Source organism: Amia ocellicauda, chromosome 7, assembly GCF_036373705.1.
Source record: "Amia ocellicauda isolate fAmiCal2 chromosome 7, fAmiCal2.hap1, whole genome shotgun sequence".
Classification (NCBI taxonomy): Eukaryota; Metazoa; Chordata; class Actinopteri; order Amiiformes; family Amiidae; genus Amia; species Amia ocellicauda.
In genome coordinates this window covers 1,365,001-1,383,241 of record NC_089856.1, presented here as the reverse complement: position 1 = coordinate 1,383,241, position 18,241 = coordinate 1,365,001, and the positions used below count along the sequence as shown (strand labels likewise).

Genomic DNA, 18,241 nt, shown 5'->3' with positions numbered 1-18,241 from the left:
GCCAGGGGATTGTCGTTCCTGCTCACTGTGACTTAGACCTGGCCAGCTGGCAGAGTTCAGGACGGGTGGGGCGTGAAGACGCTTGAAGGAACATCAGATCTGTGTGGGGCTCTGGAAGCTGAGTGCAGGCCACAGTCCAGGATGGAGTGAAACCCTGACGAGGTCCTCTGGCTCAGAGAGCGCCTGCTTTCCTCCAGATGATCGGAGGATCCATTTAAGGAGAAAGAGATGCTGATCTGGCAAGCAGTCAGCTGCTTCCTCATGAGAAGGAACACATCAGCGCAATCCACAGGGGAAAACCTGTTAAAGTTTATTCTCGCTCTCTCACTCTCTCCCCTATTTTATTTGTTTTAAATAAATAAATAATATAATAAATATCTATCCTTTTTCCCAGAAACATCAGAGTGGAGAGGGCGCGCTTCCAACGCATTTTCCCAATTCCTTTTGAGTTAAACTATATATATACAAGAGCTGTGAAACCGCATGAAAAATTACATCAACAAAAACCTCCATAACTAAATGTCTCCAGTTATTTTCTCTCTTTTTTATTATCACCGTCTGGAAGATTAATTGAAACCGGCAACGCCGAGCCGCTGAGGTTTCAAACACAAACCAGACCTGTTCTCACCCCATCTGCAGCATAATCAGAGGCTGCCTTTAAAGGCCTTTGATATCACAGCCCTGCCTGGCGTTGGGCACACCGGAACCTGGCGCGTTTTCAGACGCCCGCACCGCCAGGGCCAGGGTCCGCGTGTGTGCGTCTGCAGGAGGAACAAAGCTGGCACTTGCCCCTGACTTCCCCTGTCTGCCAAGCACCTAACCCCCCCCCGCTCCTTATCGGGAAAAAAACAACCCAAACAACCAGATTGCAATTACAGGAGCGCATGGTCCGTGACTGGCGCTGCACTGCGAGCCTCACCTGCCCGTAAATCTGCCAGCAAGCAAGAGACAATTCACGGCTGCTCCTTCCCTCACCTGTCGGGTGCAGGAATGCTGGGTGAGATATTTCCATCTGATACGAGCAGGCGCCCCTCCCCCAGACACCAGCTCTCGCGCTCCCAACGTCATTTTTCTAAGCTGCTCGGTAGAAGCCATAGCACCCAATTTATCCGATTCTGCGCCGTACGGTCTCTGCTACACTCTGCGCACAGCAGCTGGTGGGTACGTTTTTAACAAGTGTTCGGAAGGTTCGCAATCATGTCATTATCTGTAAAGTCGCCCCACAGGGGATTACACCGAGACTTCCTCCCACGTGCCAATCGGAAACATCCGCCCCGCCGCTCGATGACAGATTTTGGAATCGCTCTCCCTCTGCCGCCTTCCAGCACCGTAGGTGTCGCCGTGTCAGTCAGCGGGGGTGTGGTGCGTGTTCAGTTTAGGCCTTGGAAAATGGCGGCATAAATGTACCGCGGGGAAAAATCTGTGGTAAGACATGATACAATAAGGGGAAGATCCAGTGGACAGTGGAAGACAGATTGGGGGTTTCACACGGTGTTGACGGTTGAAGGTTATTACTCAAAGCACTGGCACTGCCAGCATGTGTTGTGGTGTCCTGCGAACAGTGTACCGAAGCAGCTTGACACGAGGGCGAGAAGTAAGACCGGATGGCAGGGAACTATGGAGCCGCCCGGACCCACGTCTGAAGGGGCACAGTTTAGTGTCCAGGAAACAGAGAAAGGAGGCCAGGGAAGACCCTCAGCGCTCAGAGGAGGTACAGCCGGGCGGAACCGGACAAGGGCAGGACAGAACTCTTCAGCTGGACTCCACGCTCAGCCCCCCCGTCCTCGCTGGGTTCCTCCCGGGGGGTGTGGAGTGAAACTCTCGCCGGAAAAGTCTGACCACAAAGCCCAGCAGGGCCCTGGCAGAGCAGGGAAATCCCACGCCTCCCACCCCGCCAGTGCAGCAAGGCCGGCGCTGTGGGTCTGGGATCTGGACGGACTGTTCCTTTTATATCCACCCCCCCCCAACAAACTGCCATGATTATTATTACATTGTAATGCTGCCAGGTCAGAGGGGTTATTGTTACTGTAAACGGGGAAGGGGGAAAGTAATCGGCCCAGTTCCTGTGTGTCTGGGTTAGCTGCGAGTTCAAGAGGAGTCTATTAACAAATAGACAAACAAACGAACGAATAAAGACGCTGGATATTTTGTCTCTGTCTTTCCTTTCCTCCTACTCTCCCCTCTTTGACTCTGAGCTATAACTTCCAGGTGCAAGTAAAGGCAAGCAGGGAGCAGCCTGGGTAATTATGCAGCCCTGATTGGATTATTTTTATCCTTTCTGTTTCATCTTTCTGCCAAAGTGGGAGCTCTCGTCACCTGGACGTGCAAAGACAACCGCCCCCCCCCACCCCCAGCCCTGGCCGTCCATCAAGCCAATAAACTCGAAGGGGGAGTGAAATTCCTGAAGTAACAACCATATGAAATAAGAGCAGATGTCAGGAAACGTTCCACGGCAGAGGAAACCCACAGAGGAGTCCTGTCTCACTCCATTCCTCCTCTAGTTTTCTTCTCCTTCTTCTATTATTTCCTTCTATTTGCTCCTTCGCTGGTTTGCACAGGTCATTTTCGTGCTGCATTCCAGATGAATTAAAGACTAAGGAAGTTCACGCCAGGAAAAGGGGGAAAATAATATGATGGATTCAAAGCAAGTACTATTAGGCAATTAATTGCACCTCCCGTCCTCTCATTAAACACTGATTTGAGTTTAATGGCATATTTCTCCCTCCCTGGAATTAATTATGAACGTGAGAAGAATGCAGATCTCTTCGGAATCCCATTCAGAGTGGGGGGGGCACAAAAAGAAGGCAAAAAGCAATCACTCACTAGAGAAGGCTATCAGCACCCTATCCCCAACCTCAGACTCTCTCTCCAGGAGCCGAGCCCTGCCCTCCTGGGAGTCCGCAGTGCTGACGGAGACAGGGGCCCGGAGACTGCGCTCCCAGAGGCAGGGATGAGAATGGAGACGGAAGAGACTCGGCACACAATTACTCTCAGGTGATGATTTTTGGGGATTCTTTTTCTGCAAAGACAAACAGCATGCATCTGAGGGGGCCACGGGGTCTTCACAGCAGCCTGAGGGGTGACGGGACCTTTCACAGCAGCCAAAGGGGGCCACGGGGTCTTCACAGCAGCCCGAGGGGGCCATGGGTCCATACACAGTAGCCCGAGAGGGGCTGGGGCCTTCACAGCAACCCAAGGGGACCGCGGGGCCTTTACAGCAGCCCGAGTGGGCCACGGGGCCTTTACAGCAGCCCGAGGGGTCACTGGACCTTTCACAGCAGCCCAAGCTGGACACGGGTCCCTACACAGCAGCCCGAGAGGTGCTGGGGCCTTCATAGCAGCCTGGGGGGCCACAGGGCCTTCTGGTTTTCATTGCACCTCAGCACAGTAGATCATTAAACTAATTATTCCCGTACTCAAATGGGATCGGTCTGAAGCAGGCAATGGGGTCTGGGACACCCTGGAGGTCTGTGGCCCTCGAGATCTGGAGATAAGGGCCTCTGCACACACACACACACACGCACACACACACACACACACACACACACACACACACACACACACCTGCACACACGCGCACACACCTGCACACACACACTCACACACACACACCAGCACATACACACACACATGCACACACACACACATACACACACACACCTGCACACACACACACACACACCTGCACACACACACACACACGCACGCACACACACACACACACGCACGCACATACACACACACACACACACACACACACACCAGCACATACACACACACACCTGCACACACACACACACACGCACGCACACACACACACACACGCACACACACACACGCACACACACACACACACACACACACACACTCACTCTGAAGCCCTGCTGATGATGGAGCCGTGTTTTGCTCAGGCTCAGTCCACATTCCTTTCTGACAAATTGTCTTTTGTTTGATATAACAGACAGCCCCCCCCAGTGTTCACTGCAATTCCAAGGTGTACTTTTACAGCTGTGGAAATTACAGACGAGGCCTCTTTCAAGCTCATACCTGCCCCACCTCTCCCATCACAGCGGCCTGCCGAGCGACTCCCCGGAGCGTGACAGACACACCACCCCCACCCCCGGCCCCACCGCAGACCCCTCTACAGATCTGAGTCCACTGCACGACCACCACTGTGCGGCTGGAGAGGACTCCGGTGCAGGGGAGACCCGGGGGGAGACGCGTTGTCTCTGGTGGGCCGACTCTGTACCGGCCGGGGCACCGTGGCTGAGAGGACGCCGTCAACATGCTTCTGGGGAATGCGTTCTGGTTCGGGGGACTCGGTGTGTCCGTTGATGACATCACAGGCCCTCCACCTCTGTATGTCCAGTGCCGCAGCCTCTCCGTGAGAGGGGAAGGGCTTACGGCACACTTTGCGGGGACAAGTGCATTAATACCCGGTCCCCAGGGAGCGGGCGGACTGCCGTCCTACCTCAAACACCTCCTCGTCCAGCAGCCGGGTCCCGAACACGGTGACGCCCTCAGTGCTGACCACCGGATTGTCTCCCCTGCGCAGCTCCTGGCTCTGCAGCTCCTCACAGTCCAGATACAGGGTGACGGACTTGCCTTCTACGCTGTAAGCGATCCGATGCCACCTGGAGAACAAGCACACACACACACACACACACACACACAGAGACACACACACACACACACACACACACACACACACACACACACACACACACACACACACACAGACAAACACAGACGCACACACACAGACACACACACATAGACACACACACACAGACACACACACAGACAAACACAGACGCACACACACAGACACACACACACACACACACACACACACACAGACACACACACACACACAGACACACACACACAGACACACACAGAGACACACACAGACACACACAGAGACACACACACACACACACAGACACACAGACACACACACACACGCACACAGAGACACAGAGACAGAGACACAGAGACACAGAGACACACACACACAGAGAGACAGACAGACAGTGTTAAAGTCCATGGTCAGACTCCTACAGGTTAAAGACAGCACTTCCTCAATGAATCCTTACCTGAACTCTCTGCAATCAATGGACAGCTGACAATAACTACAAACAGCCCAATTAAGCAATTCGTTTTCTATTAAGTAATTTAGAGCTCAGCCAGAACGATACAGGAGAACGCCAGGGCCACCCTTATGCAAGTTCACCCTGCTTAATTTACTCTGGAATTCTTGGCATGTTTAAGATGATTTTACTACAGCAGCACCGTGGTTTCCTATGGCTCTAACATGCTTTACTGCACTGGACCGCGAATAGCCCACCGTCTACTGTAGTAAACATGCCTTACAAACATGTATCCCGGTTTTCCCAGCGTCCAGTGCAGTCAAGCACACCTAACCATGGCAACGTCGCCTGTGAAGTGGTACCCACTTTCCGTCCGACAGATTGATCTTCTTGAAGATGGGGTACTCCTCCGGGGTGGGCTGGCCGGACTGGTCCTCGTACAGGAAGACGGGCGAGCGGCCCACCTCCAGGCCCAGCTGCTGCACGCCCTGGTCGTCGTACAAGGCCAGCAGGAAGAACTGGGAGCCCTTCTTGGCGCGGACTGTGGCCATCAGAGAGAAGTCCTCTGGGAACGGAGAGTCTGGGAGGAGAGTGGATATAGCAACCAGGCTGCAATCAGAACTGCACTGCTGTGCTGTGCTGGAGTGTGTTGTGCTGTGTTGTGCTGTAGTGTGTCATAGTGTGTTGTGCTGTGCTGTGCTGTAGTGTGGTGGTGCGTTGTGATGTGTTGTGGTGTGTCATAGTGTTTTGTGTGCTTTAGTGTTTTGTGCTGTGCTGTAGTGTGTTGTGGTTTGCTGTGCTGTACGTTGTATGGTATAGAACAGCATCATATCCTCTCATTCTGCATGGTACTGTAGGACAAGATGCACCTCCGTGTCGAGGAGAAACACCGGTGCAGCGCAGGTGCCATGGGGAGAGACGGGGGTTTATCCGGAGGAGCACTAATGACAGGTTCACACCACCGCTTTCAACCGTCTCAGCACTACCGTGTAATTTCAATTAGGAGCCCAGAGGACGCCTCTCGACAGAAACGCACCCCGTAACACTGCTTTGCTTTCATCTGGGTCACAAGAGAAAGAAGAAACAGGCCCCCGTTGATAATTACAGCTCTGCTACACCTTCTCCCCGCTCCGTAATGACAGATGTCTCACTGAAGTTGCCTGCCGCAGATTTCTGGATGAATTTGAAAGAACAGGAAGCAGTTTTTCTTTGTTTTGGTTTATTTTGTTTGCGACTTGTTTGGTTCACAGCACGGATCTGTATTTTTCAATTAGAGAAACGACTCTTTGAGAATCCCCCGTGTGGAACCCACAACCGGCGATCAACGAGCCGTGTGTAATTCATTGATTTGTTTATTTTAATTACACAGACAAAACATTTTCCTAGGCGTGTAATCCCCACCCCCCCCCCCCCCCCGAGACGTGCTGCGTGCGTCTGATTAAACCGGAGCGCAGGAATGATAATGGGGGTTCGGGCGAGCGTTTTTATTAGACCCGTTTCATCTGAGAATCAAAGCGAAACTTTTGAGCAAGTTTGCAGCCGGAGATGAAATAATTAGAAAACAGAGGCCTGTCGGCGGCTCCCCACTCATGTGTGGGTTTGGAGGAGAACGTGACTCGGAGGGAGCCGGTTTGAAGAGGAAAAGGGAGAGAATAGATCAGAGGTGGGGTGGGGGTGTTGATGCACTGACTTTCCACGAGGCAGGGCTGACTCCCTGTAGACCGAGAGACAGAGAGAGAGGACACTGTCCGGACAGAGTGAGAGGGACAACCAGGGAGACAGCAAAAGAAAGAAAGGATGAAAGAAAGTAAATGAAGAACAGTAGCTGTGTTTCCATCTACATTTTTCACATAACCGACAATATCGACGTATGAAAAACCAGCCTCTGTCGAACGTAAAAACTTGCGGTCGATGTTTACGAAATGCACGTTTCTATCGAGACTGTCATACAGTGTTTTTCATTTGACAGGACTTTTGGATGGAAACATGACTATTGCGGAGGCAACAGACAGACCAGGAGAAAGACACAAAAGGAAGAGAATCAGTGAATGAGAGAGAGAGAAAACAAACGCGAGAGAGGGGCGAGACCGGCCGCCAGGCACTTGGGGGGGAGATCTCATCGGACTTGCTAACTACCTGATGGAAGCAATTTACCCCCCTGCCCTGGCACGGGAACACAGGGGAGTCACAAAGCTGCCACGACTGCACAGGGGGCCACCGGTGCTCGGCTGTGGATTGAGCCAGGAGCAACACGGGCCGGGGGGTCCGCCAGGGGCCAGGAGAGGACGGCCCCCCGTCGTCGTTTAAAGAGATCGGAGAGAAGCGGCAGCTGGAGTGAGGCGGTCCCGGGGGTCCGACGCAGTGCAAGCGCAACTCTTCAGTATCTTGTTGTGCGTGTTTCTCTACAGCATTCCTGCGTGCCTGCGGGGCTGTTTAATCTCTGACCCACACAGGTGTGGGGGGGGTGCGCAGTCCTGACAAGCCTCCCTCTTCTCTCATATTTTAATGTCATTCTTTAAAAAGAAAAAAGAAAGAACTCTCATCCATCTGTCATCATCCCAGTAATGAGACCCTGAGAGTCCTGGGGTGGAGAGAGCGGAGAGGACGGAGAGGAGGCGGGGGGGCCGCGGAGGGACGTCATCTGTGGGTCACACTCCCTGGCAGAGAGGTGAAAGGTCGCGCACCGTCCGCCCCTTACCTGGGAAGAGCTGCTTGGTGGGCGCGCTCAGCTGGATCTTTTTCTCTATCCTGAAGGCCATGTCCGTCTCCTCCATGTCTTTGCGGCTGGTGCACAGCCCCGCAGCGTTGGACACGCCCTCCATGTCCTCCGACAGGTCCAGTATCCTCAGAATATCGATGGGAGCGGCTATGGTGGGGGAGACATACAAAAGGTAGATTTTAGTCACCGGAGTTCACACTGCTATTGACACACTGTTCAACAGATCCTGACGCTCCGATTACAGGAGTACAGCTTGAGATCTCTCCAAGGTCCATCCCTCAGCACAACTACAACTACAAAATCATGAAGGGCATCGACCACATCAAACCAGAGGAGCTTTTCCAGATCAGCAGGGACACACGCACCCGGGGACACAAATGGAAATTGGGCTTCAAGGCATTCGAGACAGAAAACAGGAGACACTTCTTCACACAGAGAGGCGTCACAATCTGAACAAACTCCCCAGCGATGTGGCTGAAGAGACAATTTGGGATCATTCAAAAACAGACTGGATAGGATCCTTGATCACTTATTATTAATGGACACCAAACAAGCACGATGGGGCCAATGGCCTCCTCTCGATTGAAACTTTCTCATGTTCTCATGTTCTTAAGTTCTCACTGTAAGACACCGTATTGGTAAGAATAACCACTCAAACAAGGACCTCAATAAGTAAACAGACGTGAGAAACGTAAAATGCGAGGTCATGTGACGCACAGGGCAGGCACAGTTTGCTTGTTGTCCTTGCCTTCTCCAAAGCAGAACAAGCCCTTCGACTTTGACAGCCGGCGCCCCTTGGCAGCTGCAATAATCATCATTAGATTGTTTTTCATGGCTTACACTCGTTGCTTTAAAACCGCAATCAAGACAATGTGTCGGGTTCGTGCCAATCCGTCGTACCACCTCTTTATTTTAACCAACAGACAAACAAACAAACACAGAAAAAAGCCTCGCCATTCTCGCCTCAGCAGAGCAAAAGAGCCTCGTTTGGGTTGTAAGAGGCAGGGAGGTGGGCAGTGTTTATATGCCTTCATCTCTAAAAACTTTCTCTCCCCCCACATTGTCAACATTATCTCTGGAACAATTCGTCTCAGCAAAAGAAGCCGGACCGACTTAGACTGCATCCCCCTCCCCTGTGATTGCGTTTGCCTGCCTGCATGGCCGTCTGCACCGAGCTCGACGTCCGCAGACACACGCTGCGCGGGTCCCCGGGTGCCCAGATCACGTGTCTGTTATTATGGGATAAAAACTCCTGACAGGGCCTGGGCCGTCCAACCCAGCTGTACAGGCCCGGCCCCTGGGGCAGCGATGCCAGGGCCTGCGAGACTCCTGCTCAAGGACACCTGTCTTTGATGATGTGAGGGATTGGGTTTCTGCGTCGCCTGTACCCACCCGCTCTCACTCTCTCTCTCTCTCTCGCTCTCTGTGCTCAACTTCACAGGCCCTGCAAGATCTGCTCTCGCAGCCTCGCAGTGCCCACTCACTGTCTGCAGGAAACGCACCCTTTAACTCAGATGCCGCGCCAAACCCCGGCCTCGCTCCTGGTGATGCGTAAACCAGGCCGGTCGGACACCTGATCCGCACAGACAGGATTCTGACTGTTGACAGGGAGTTTATCTGTAGAGATACTGACAGATTGGGACTTGTTGTAAAAAGCTATTGCATTCTCTCACTTTTGTAAATGCTTCCCCCACTAAGGAATGTACGAGGAAACGAACCCGTTCCAGTGACTTCTGTGGAAAGCACTCCTGGGTGTCTGGATGTGAGGAGAGGAGGTCGGGGGGCCAGAATAAAACAGTTGCGCAGACTGGAGCTCAAACGCTTTGTCAACAAGCCTCCGCTGCCGGACTTCCTGTCCGCCAAACGATCTAAGAGGTGTTTGCCGTTTAAACCCAGAGCCATCACGGGTTCCAGAGACGCGCGCTAATCGGGTTTGGGTTCCCTTCTGAAGAGCGAGCGCTGCCGGAGCAGGAGAGGTGAATGTAACAAGGAACAGCAGCAAAACAAACAGGCAAGACGCAGAATAGGATCTGAGGCCAGCGATGAGATAACAGGCACAGAGAGACTGCTTGTTTCCTGACCTTCCTGCTTTTATTGTCGTGCACATTTGTCAGCGCTCAGAAATCTCATTTTTAAGCCGAACATGAGCTGACAAGTCTATTATACGGCAGAAAAAGAAACAGAGGGGGAGTATAAACAGTAATCGAGTGCCAGTTTTTAGAATTATTTACAATCGCACAGGGAAAGAATTGATTTCCCTAGAAAATATGGCACAGCCCATTTGCCACAGCACAAGAGCTTGGTTCTAGACGGGTCACAAACCATTTACCTCAGGGCCTAATAACCACCACTCTGGATTTTAAAAGACGACATGAAACAATCAACCAACCAACTAAATACATCGGCTGCGTGTGTTTCTCTGCGGACAAAGGGAGAGAATAGAGGCGGGGGTTGAGGAGAAGATAAAAATAATACAAAGCCCAAATGATAAGGCTCAGAACAAATTAAAGGTGTGAAAAGACATTCAAAGCCGGGGCAACGATCCCTAATCCCCCGGGATGAGCAGATCAGGGCACAGCGGAGTCCACAACAGCAATTATGAAAACACAGAAAGACGAGGAGGTGAGGAAGAGGAAGAAGGGGAAGAAGAGTGGGGTGAGGCCCCGACATGTTTAATCAGCCTCACACCTCCGACTGCAGCGCCGCAGCGCTGTGACGAGTTCAAAAGAAACCATCAATGGTGCTTTCAAAGGCTGCTGTTTGTAAATTATACTACCGCTCACCGGGGGGGGGCAAGTGTAAAATAAAAATAGAGAATGAAAGAGGAATCCCCATCTGAGTTCCAACAGCCTTCATTTTCACCTTTATTCTCTCAACAATATCCCCGAGCCCAGAGCCTCACAGACTGCTGGATAAAGGTGCATTGTTAATTGCATCCTGGGATCTCAATTAAGACATCGCAGCAACATGAATAACAATAATAATGTATTTATTTATTTCTGTGGTCCCTCGCCAGCCTTGCAGTACGGCTTCCTTTGACTTGCAAAACTAGAGAAGCGACGCGAGAGAGAGAGAGAGAGAGAGGGAACAGGAAGTGACCCGCATGCCCAAGTTGAACTTCCTGTCCTGAATGAGGAGAGACCCGGTGTTTTTATTGCCCCGGGCACTCTCTGCGTCTGTCTGAGCCGACTGTATTGTGGCCGGCATGGAGACACAACTGGGCAGGAAGAGAAAGGGCCCCCTCCGTTCTAGAGTCACGTTCTAGATCACCATGTGGCCACATTCCCTCCTTCCTTGTTGTAACAGAACTTTACCACAAGAGAAAAGAAGAGAAAACCAAAGACATACACCCACAACAGGGAGCTGGCGGATGAAGAACGATGACCTCACCTTACACAAAAATACAGGACACGAAAACGCCAAAGAGCCCTGGCCATGCTTGTAAACAATTGGCACAGCCCCCCCTTCTCAAAGCACTTTCACCATTTTCTGTCTGCATTAAAGACGAATAAACAGATCATGACAAACAATATGATTCTAATGAGATACAGAGATATATATCAGATACAAAGTGAATATTTTAGGAGCAGAGGGATCTGTTACCGATCCAGGTATCGTGCAGAGAGAGAGTCACTGTGTGTGTGTGTGTTTACATGGTTTCCTCTATAATAGGAAGCTCCATCACTGAGATCAGCAGCTGTTTCCACTGAGGGCCGTGTCTCTGCCATCGCCGCGGCTCAGCCCAGCGCTGGAATTGGCTGATCTCTATCTGCACCGCAATTCCCTCAGCCAAGCAGGTACCATTAACTTCTCCCGTACCTTAAAACATCTCTCTGCCAAAAACCGGAGTGTCCTGTGTGCGTGTGTGCGTGCGTGTGTGTGTGCGTGCGTGTGTGTGTGTGCGTGTGCGTGTGCGTGTGCGTGTGTGTGTGTGCGTGCGTGCGTGCGTGCGTGTGTGTGTGCATGCGTGCATGTGTGTGTGTGTGTATGCGTGTGCGTGTGTGTGTGTGTGTGAGTGTGCGTGTGCGTGTGTGTGTGCATGCGTGCATGTGTGTGTGTGTGTGCGTGTGCATGTGCGTGTGTGCGTGTGCGTGTGCGTGTGTGTGTGTGTGTGTGTGTGCGTGTGTGTGCGTGAGTGCGTTCCAGTCACTCTCCGGGAGAGAAGAGAGTGGGCATTGTATATAAACACACTGTAGCAGAGGAATGGAAATGCATCTGCACTGAGGACAGCAACTGAGCAGAGAGACAGACGTACAGGCAAGAAATGGTTCTCACTGAGATCTCACACACACACATATATATATATAATTTAGTTTAGTTCTCTCTATCTGCTTGTCCTGGTGAGGGTAGCGGCGCACACACACACACACACACACACACACACACATATAACATACTGTATATGTATAGTGCGTGCGTGTGACATCATCTCTGGGCCACTGACACCATTCAAAACATGCCAGTTACCTGCATCCATAAACTACTGAATGCAATTTCTCAGACAAGTTTCCTATCCCAGGAAATCAACCTTGTGAAGGTCATCCAAAGCATAACCAAGTGCAACAGCAAAGCAAACAAACGTTTTGTGCGCTTATATATTTCCCACTTCATGTGAAAGCTCCAGGGCTCAGGTGAGCTCTCGCCGGAGAGAGGAGGGCAGGGCAGCAGGCCGGCGCGGCTCTCCGGTGGGAACCTCTGTTCCTCTCATTGAGATTCTGCGTCGGCGTGTCTTTATGAGATCTCAGCGGATCCGAGGAATGCAATTTAAATTCTAAGTGCTGCTCTCCGCACCGAACACGGAGCAGCCCGGGCCATATGCTGTGTGCGCCGCACAGCAGATCAGCAGAGCAGAGAGCAGCGGCGCGGGCAGGCCTTCCCCACTGGAGCCCGGGCCGAGGAAACGGCGGTCGGCTGCACTTCATTTCCTCCCCGGCTCTAGCGTGGCCCCGCATCGGCCCTTTGATCTCCCCAATGTTGCGCACATACAGATCGGCGCGGGCCGTCAGAGAGAGCAGAGTCAAGGCACAGGGACGCAGTCGTAAATTAAAACGGCGAGTGATGAGTGTGCGTTCCGGGGGTTTCTTTTAAGAAGCAGCTCAAGTGAAACTCAATTAATCCCGTTTTAAAGAGTGAGGTTTCCAATGTGGCTTTGTTTGGCTTTTGATGTCGGGCCTCGGTCGATGCAAATCCCTTTCACATCTGCGTTTCATATTGAAGGAGGAAAGATCACAGCGTCCAGTCGAGTGGCGCCCTCTGTCGTACTCGAGCCCACGCTTTACACCGCCTCTGCCGGAGAGACCGAGATGAGAACACAAGACACCGCCCCCGTGTCCGATCGATTCTGACCCCGCACGCAACTCTCACCATGCAAGTGCCGAGGCCGTGCCACATCCAGGGGCACACGTGTGTATCATACGGCCCGTGCCTTGCGATGGCGTGTTTCTGTTCCACGTGGGGAGTTTTCCACTCAGGAAACAGAGCCAATCCGTCAGCTACACGCTCTGACTGCGCGCAGGATTCTGCTTCGCTGCCCCAGTTATTTCACTCACACTCACCAGCTGACGGGGAGACAGCTCTCGTTCCCAGCGACAGCGCTGCCACGAGCTGCGAAAGGTGCTGCAGCTGCCACGAGGCTCAGAGGCACACATCAGAAAAGAAAAAAATCCTCAACCCACTACCCAGAAGCCACCTGGCCGCCTGGACGTGAGAGTGACAACAGGCAGCGTAGACGGGGATCTGGGTGTATAGAGGCACCTGCTTTATCAAGACGTGGAAAAAGAGGAGCCCAAGCCATGAGATCATCCTGTTGAGGGACTGAAAAGCAGGACTGAAAGGACTCCTAGGCCACAGTGGGGCAAGAGCTGGCCATGAGAGACCCCAGGACCCAAGGGATTCATCACATTGGGAGCTACTCTTTGTTTCTGTCATTGTTGGAAGATCGGTTGACCTATTGTTTTCAGTTGTTGTTGCCGATTTATTCAGAGCGTTTTAGATGTACGCAGTGTCTTAACGAGGGGTGTGTAATGCTGCCCACTGATTGGTCGTTCATTGATCAAAGCTGTGTCAATATCCAGCCACTATGTCAGACTACAGTAACCGCTGCACATTGGGAGCAAAAAACCAATCACACTTGAAACTCTGTGTCCATTTGATGTATTTATTTTTGTCAAACCCTCATAAGAGAGAAATAACAAGATGCTACCCAAACACTGAAATAGATAGTCTGTCAGTGTAAAACACAGAAGGAGCTGCTTTTAGACACAGAAGTCACCTTCCACGCACGCCCCACGACTTGCACTCTCTCCAGCGAAACCCCTCTGTTGAGAGCTCTGCGCTTCATAATTACATTTTTACAAGAGCCCGACACGAAGCGGGCCATCACCCAGCGAGACCCACGCAGTACGCGCTCATTAAGACTGGGCGGTCCGCACACACCGCACACTTGCAGGAGAGCGCAGTATAGCGAAGGACACCCAGGAGGGAGGGCAGGCGCGCTCTCGGATCAGCTGCCACAGATGCGGAGGCGGGCTGGAGGGCGGCGCTCGGGAGTGCAGGCCAGGGTGGGTTCGCACGAGGTGTTTCCCTCCTCTGTGCTCGTCTCAGTTCATTGATTCATTAGGAGCAGGGTGATGCAGGCATTGAGGGACCGGCACAGTCCAGAAGGGGACTCAAGTTCAGCCAGGAGCCAGAGACAGCCACCCTCAACATCTGACACTCGATACAAATAAAAAGAAGAGAAGTAATATCAATACCTTCCCACGGGCAGCGATACTGACACTGCTAGGACGGCCACGGCCCTAGAGGTCAGGGGGTGAGCGGTGCCAGATGACAGGTCAAAGCTCACGATTCTTTCCACACCACATTTGAAACAGACGGGCAAAGGAGAGCATGTAGACGACAAAGGCAACGTTCTCCAGGCTGCCCACGTGTTCACATGGTGCTACACACGTCTGTCGGTGGCCAGGCAGTGGAATTACGTACAAGGACTTAATTTACACTGACTGCGCCGGCGGGAAGGCAGGCATCAGTGTCGGTCGGGATCCACGGCTAAAACACAGCTCACTGGCCGTATCTGCGCCCTCATCCCCGCCAGAGGTTTAATGTGGTAAATACACAGTGGTAAATCTGTGGTAATGATGTGGTAGACTGCAGTAGAGCCAGGGAGGGGTGGAGATCATGGTTGAGAAAGAAAAAAGAAAGAAAGAAGGAGAGAGGTGGACTCATAACCACACAGTGAACAGTGCGATAAAATTGGGAAGGGATACATGGAGTGTCTTGCAGGATGAGGAGGGAGCAGGTGTGCAGAACGGCCAGGTGGATTCGGCTCACGCAGTCTCGACCTCTCCACCGGCCTCTAACTGTCTGCAGTTTCAGTACCTGACAACCCCGCACACATCACACGTCAATTAAAGAGACGGCGTGGGACTCGCAGGTGATTGTGCCGACAAGAAAGCTTAGCGTTCGCAGGCTCTCCACGCAGATCCGACGGTGACAGAACCGGGTCTCCGCTGTCTCCCGTGGCGCCTAGGGGAGACAGAATCGGCTGTGGCAGGATCACACAGCGGCAAAACCAGTGCTGTCACCTCCGTACCCACAACTGCCAGCTTCCAGGAAGTGGGACACGGAGACAGTACAAAACGCAGCCGGCACAAATACCTCCGTATCTGGTATGGCCTGGCCAGCCTCCCAGAAGGCAGAGAGAGAGTCTGGTCTTCGTTGTGTGTGTTGTGGTGTGTATAGATACAGCATACATTACCCCCGAATTAAAGGTACGCCAGTAAAACACAGGAGGACAATCGGGAGGCAGGGTGATGCATGAAACCAGCGGTAGGACACAACTGCAAGGCTTGGGCGATGGTATAAATGTGGTAAGATGTAGAGATGGACGGCCCGCTGTATACAGGACATGTGAGCAAGTCTCTTTCAGGGCTTATCAATCGCTCCATTAGTCATTCAAGGAGGCAAACTGTGTTAAAAATGAACATGCAGGGAGTTTGTCGACTTGTCTGCAGTATATATATATATATATATATATATATATATATACAAAATAAAAAACCTCCTCCTTCGGATTCTGAAGGCTGCTCTCCATCCCCCCGGGCGCACAGCGTCACTGCAAAAGCATAAAAGCACGCCGCGCACAGGGATATGAATTATGTATGTATCTGTGTATTTATCTACACACACATCTCTCCGCACATCCGTCATCGCAGAGCACTGCCGTGGCAAGCGGCCAGCCCTGAGGTCTGGCACCCGTCCCGCCCTGGCAAGAGCCTGCCGTGTGTACCTGAGGAAATCTCACCCCCACCCCCCAATCCGCAGCGCGGCGGGGAGACCGGCTCTGAAGTCTAGCCTTTGCCATCGAGCGCCGGTGGTCAGACGTGGACCGGGTGGCCTCTCGCCACCAGAGCCACATGACCGTCTCCACGAGTTTCAGAATCAGAGAAAGAATACAAAGGGAAACGGAGCAGGCTGTGCGCTGAGAAGGGGGATATATGCGTTTAAGATGCCAGATCTCTGTGAACTCAGGCTTTATTGCTTCCAGAAAGACAATCTCAACTCTTTTAATTGAAAGCATCGGGAACAGCTTGTGGACGCGACTCGAGAGGAGTGCACATCGGCCAGGAAGGGTCTAAAATCCAAGGGTAATATAGTATTAGTATTGTAAATATGACTTTATTTATTATCATTGACACTTTGGATGTGCGCATGTCCTTTGTATGTGTCCGGGATGCAAGTCCACCTGAATCGAGCCCCACGCCTCCCAATTTACAGAAGGAACAAACTCGAGAAGGGATTTAAAAGACACACAACACGCACCTACACTCAATCAACTGATATATGAGCTTGGTAGCTATCAACATCTACAGGCATCGGCCGGAGCCAAGAGTGCTGACAGTTTAATAAAGCAGTGCGTCGGCCATGTCTACACGTTAATTTTCTGGCTTTCAATCCACCCACTTCGGTTCCTGTTTAACATTCTCTCGGTTTGGTTTTAAGTATACTCCATATATTATTACAGTGTCAAAACACCGGTTCTCACACACACACACACACACAGACACACACACATTGTTATGTCTTGTTAAACAATGCTTTATTGTTTATACACCACTTAATTTCTTCCAGGGGGATTTTTCAAGCCGCTGTTGTTTTTGCACGAAAATTGGAAACCCCTAAAGCCTCTGACTAAATCGAAGATTAAAAGGGAAAAAAAAATCTGATCGTGGCTGTCAAAAGTTGCTTGTTCTCACCACTGAGAGACGTCGGAACTAATTCTAGGAAATTACTTGGCAAACTTGGCAAGACAGCAGCAGCGAAACTGCCAACGATATGGTTTCATTTCAGAGACACTGGCCGTTTTTCGGTGCTGTGCAGATAAGGAAGGTGTAGTGTGTGTTGACTATGATATCATAGTGAGTCTGTCAGCACGGCGGCCCTGTTGTTTCCCTCCCCGCTTCTCTCCAACCCCGCTTTGTAGCCCCTTCCCTGCCGAAACCGGAAACCGCAGAGACAGGGCCCGGCCCGGCCAGCGTGGCAGGTGACGTGAGGATTAGGGACACTTCTCTTTCCATAAACACCAGAGACACAAGTCAAGCGGCCTGGCTCTCTGAAACAGCTCCCCCTGGAAGCAGGCCTAATCCTCTAACAACCCCGCCCTGGTGTGTTAATTAATGGCAGGGCTGGCACGGTGAGCTGAGGAGAGCCCAAACTGCCGGTCCTCGGCTGACTGAGGGTGCCGTTCGCGGGGCGGGCGGGTGTTGCGGTTCGGGAAAAGTCTGGGGTTTTATTTACGAGCAAATTCTGCCTGGATTGAGTCAGAGCAGGAGGTGGGAGAAGTAGGAGAGAGAGGAAAATAAGGCAGACAAGGAGAAGCAAAAGAAATGGAAGTCAAAGGATGAGAAAGTGATGGAGCGGAAGAAGGGGACGGAGAAAGTGAAGGACAAAGAGAAGGAAGCGATGCGACGATGGAAGATAAGTAGAAGACTTCAAAGCAGAACAGGAGTGTGTGTGTGTGTTGGGGGGGCAGTTGTGTGGATTGCCTCCACCTTTGACAGCATAAACTTAATTAAATTAGCCCCGCCTTCCCCCGACCTCCTGACCTCTGGGGTCTCTTGTGCTCCCAGCATGAGCCGAATTCCAGCGCGTCGGCGACCCGGACAACAAACACACCGCGACAAACAACGCACACAGCCGGAGAGCGACGGGCCAGGGCCGGGCGGAGACGCCCCCGTCCAGCCGAGCCCAGACCTGGGGGAACGGGATCTCTCCCCCCAGCTGTCCGACGGCATGATGAAAGGCAATGAAAACCACAGCGCACTGGGGTAAATGTGCCGTTTCACACGTGTGTTTCAGGAGCATATGGTTACCAGCACTCTGAAACTGCACCAGTCAGCACAGCATCAGAATAACACGTTATTTCATATAG

At 52.1% G+C, this 18,241-nt stretch overlaps 1 protein-coding gene across 1 annotated transcript in view; it reads right to left on the bottom strand.

The window, feature by feature from the left end:
* Window positions 1–18,241, bottom strand: part of LOC136752478 (collagen alpha-1(XI) chain) — a 99,628-nt gene that overhangs the window by 72,169 nt on the left and 9,218 nt on the right. Inside the window, exons 2-4 of the mRNA XM_066707825.1 lie at window positions 7,792–7,959; window positions 5,460–5,673; window positions 4,472–4,634 (exon numbers count right to left, since the gene is read on the bottom strand). Coding sequence (XP_066563922.1) covers window positions 4,472–4,634; window positions 5,460–5,673; window positions 7,792–7,959 — 545 coding nt within the window. The remainder of the gene's footprint in view (window positions 1–4,471; window positions 4,635–5,459; window positions 5,674–7,791; window positions 7,960–18,241) is intronic.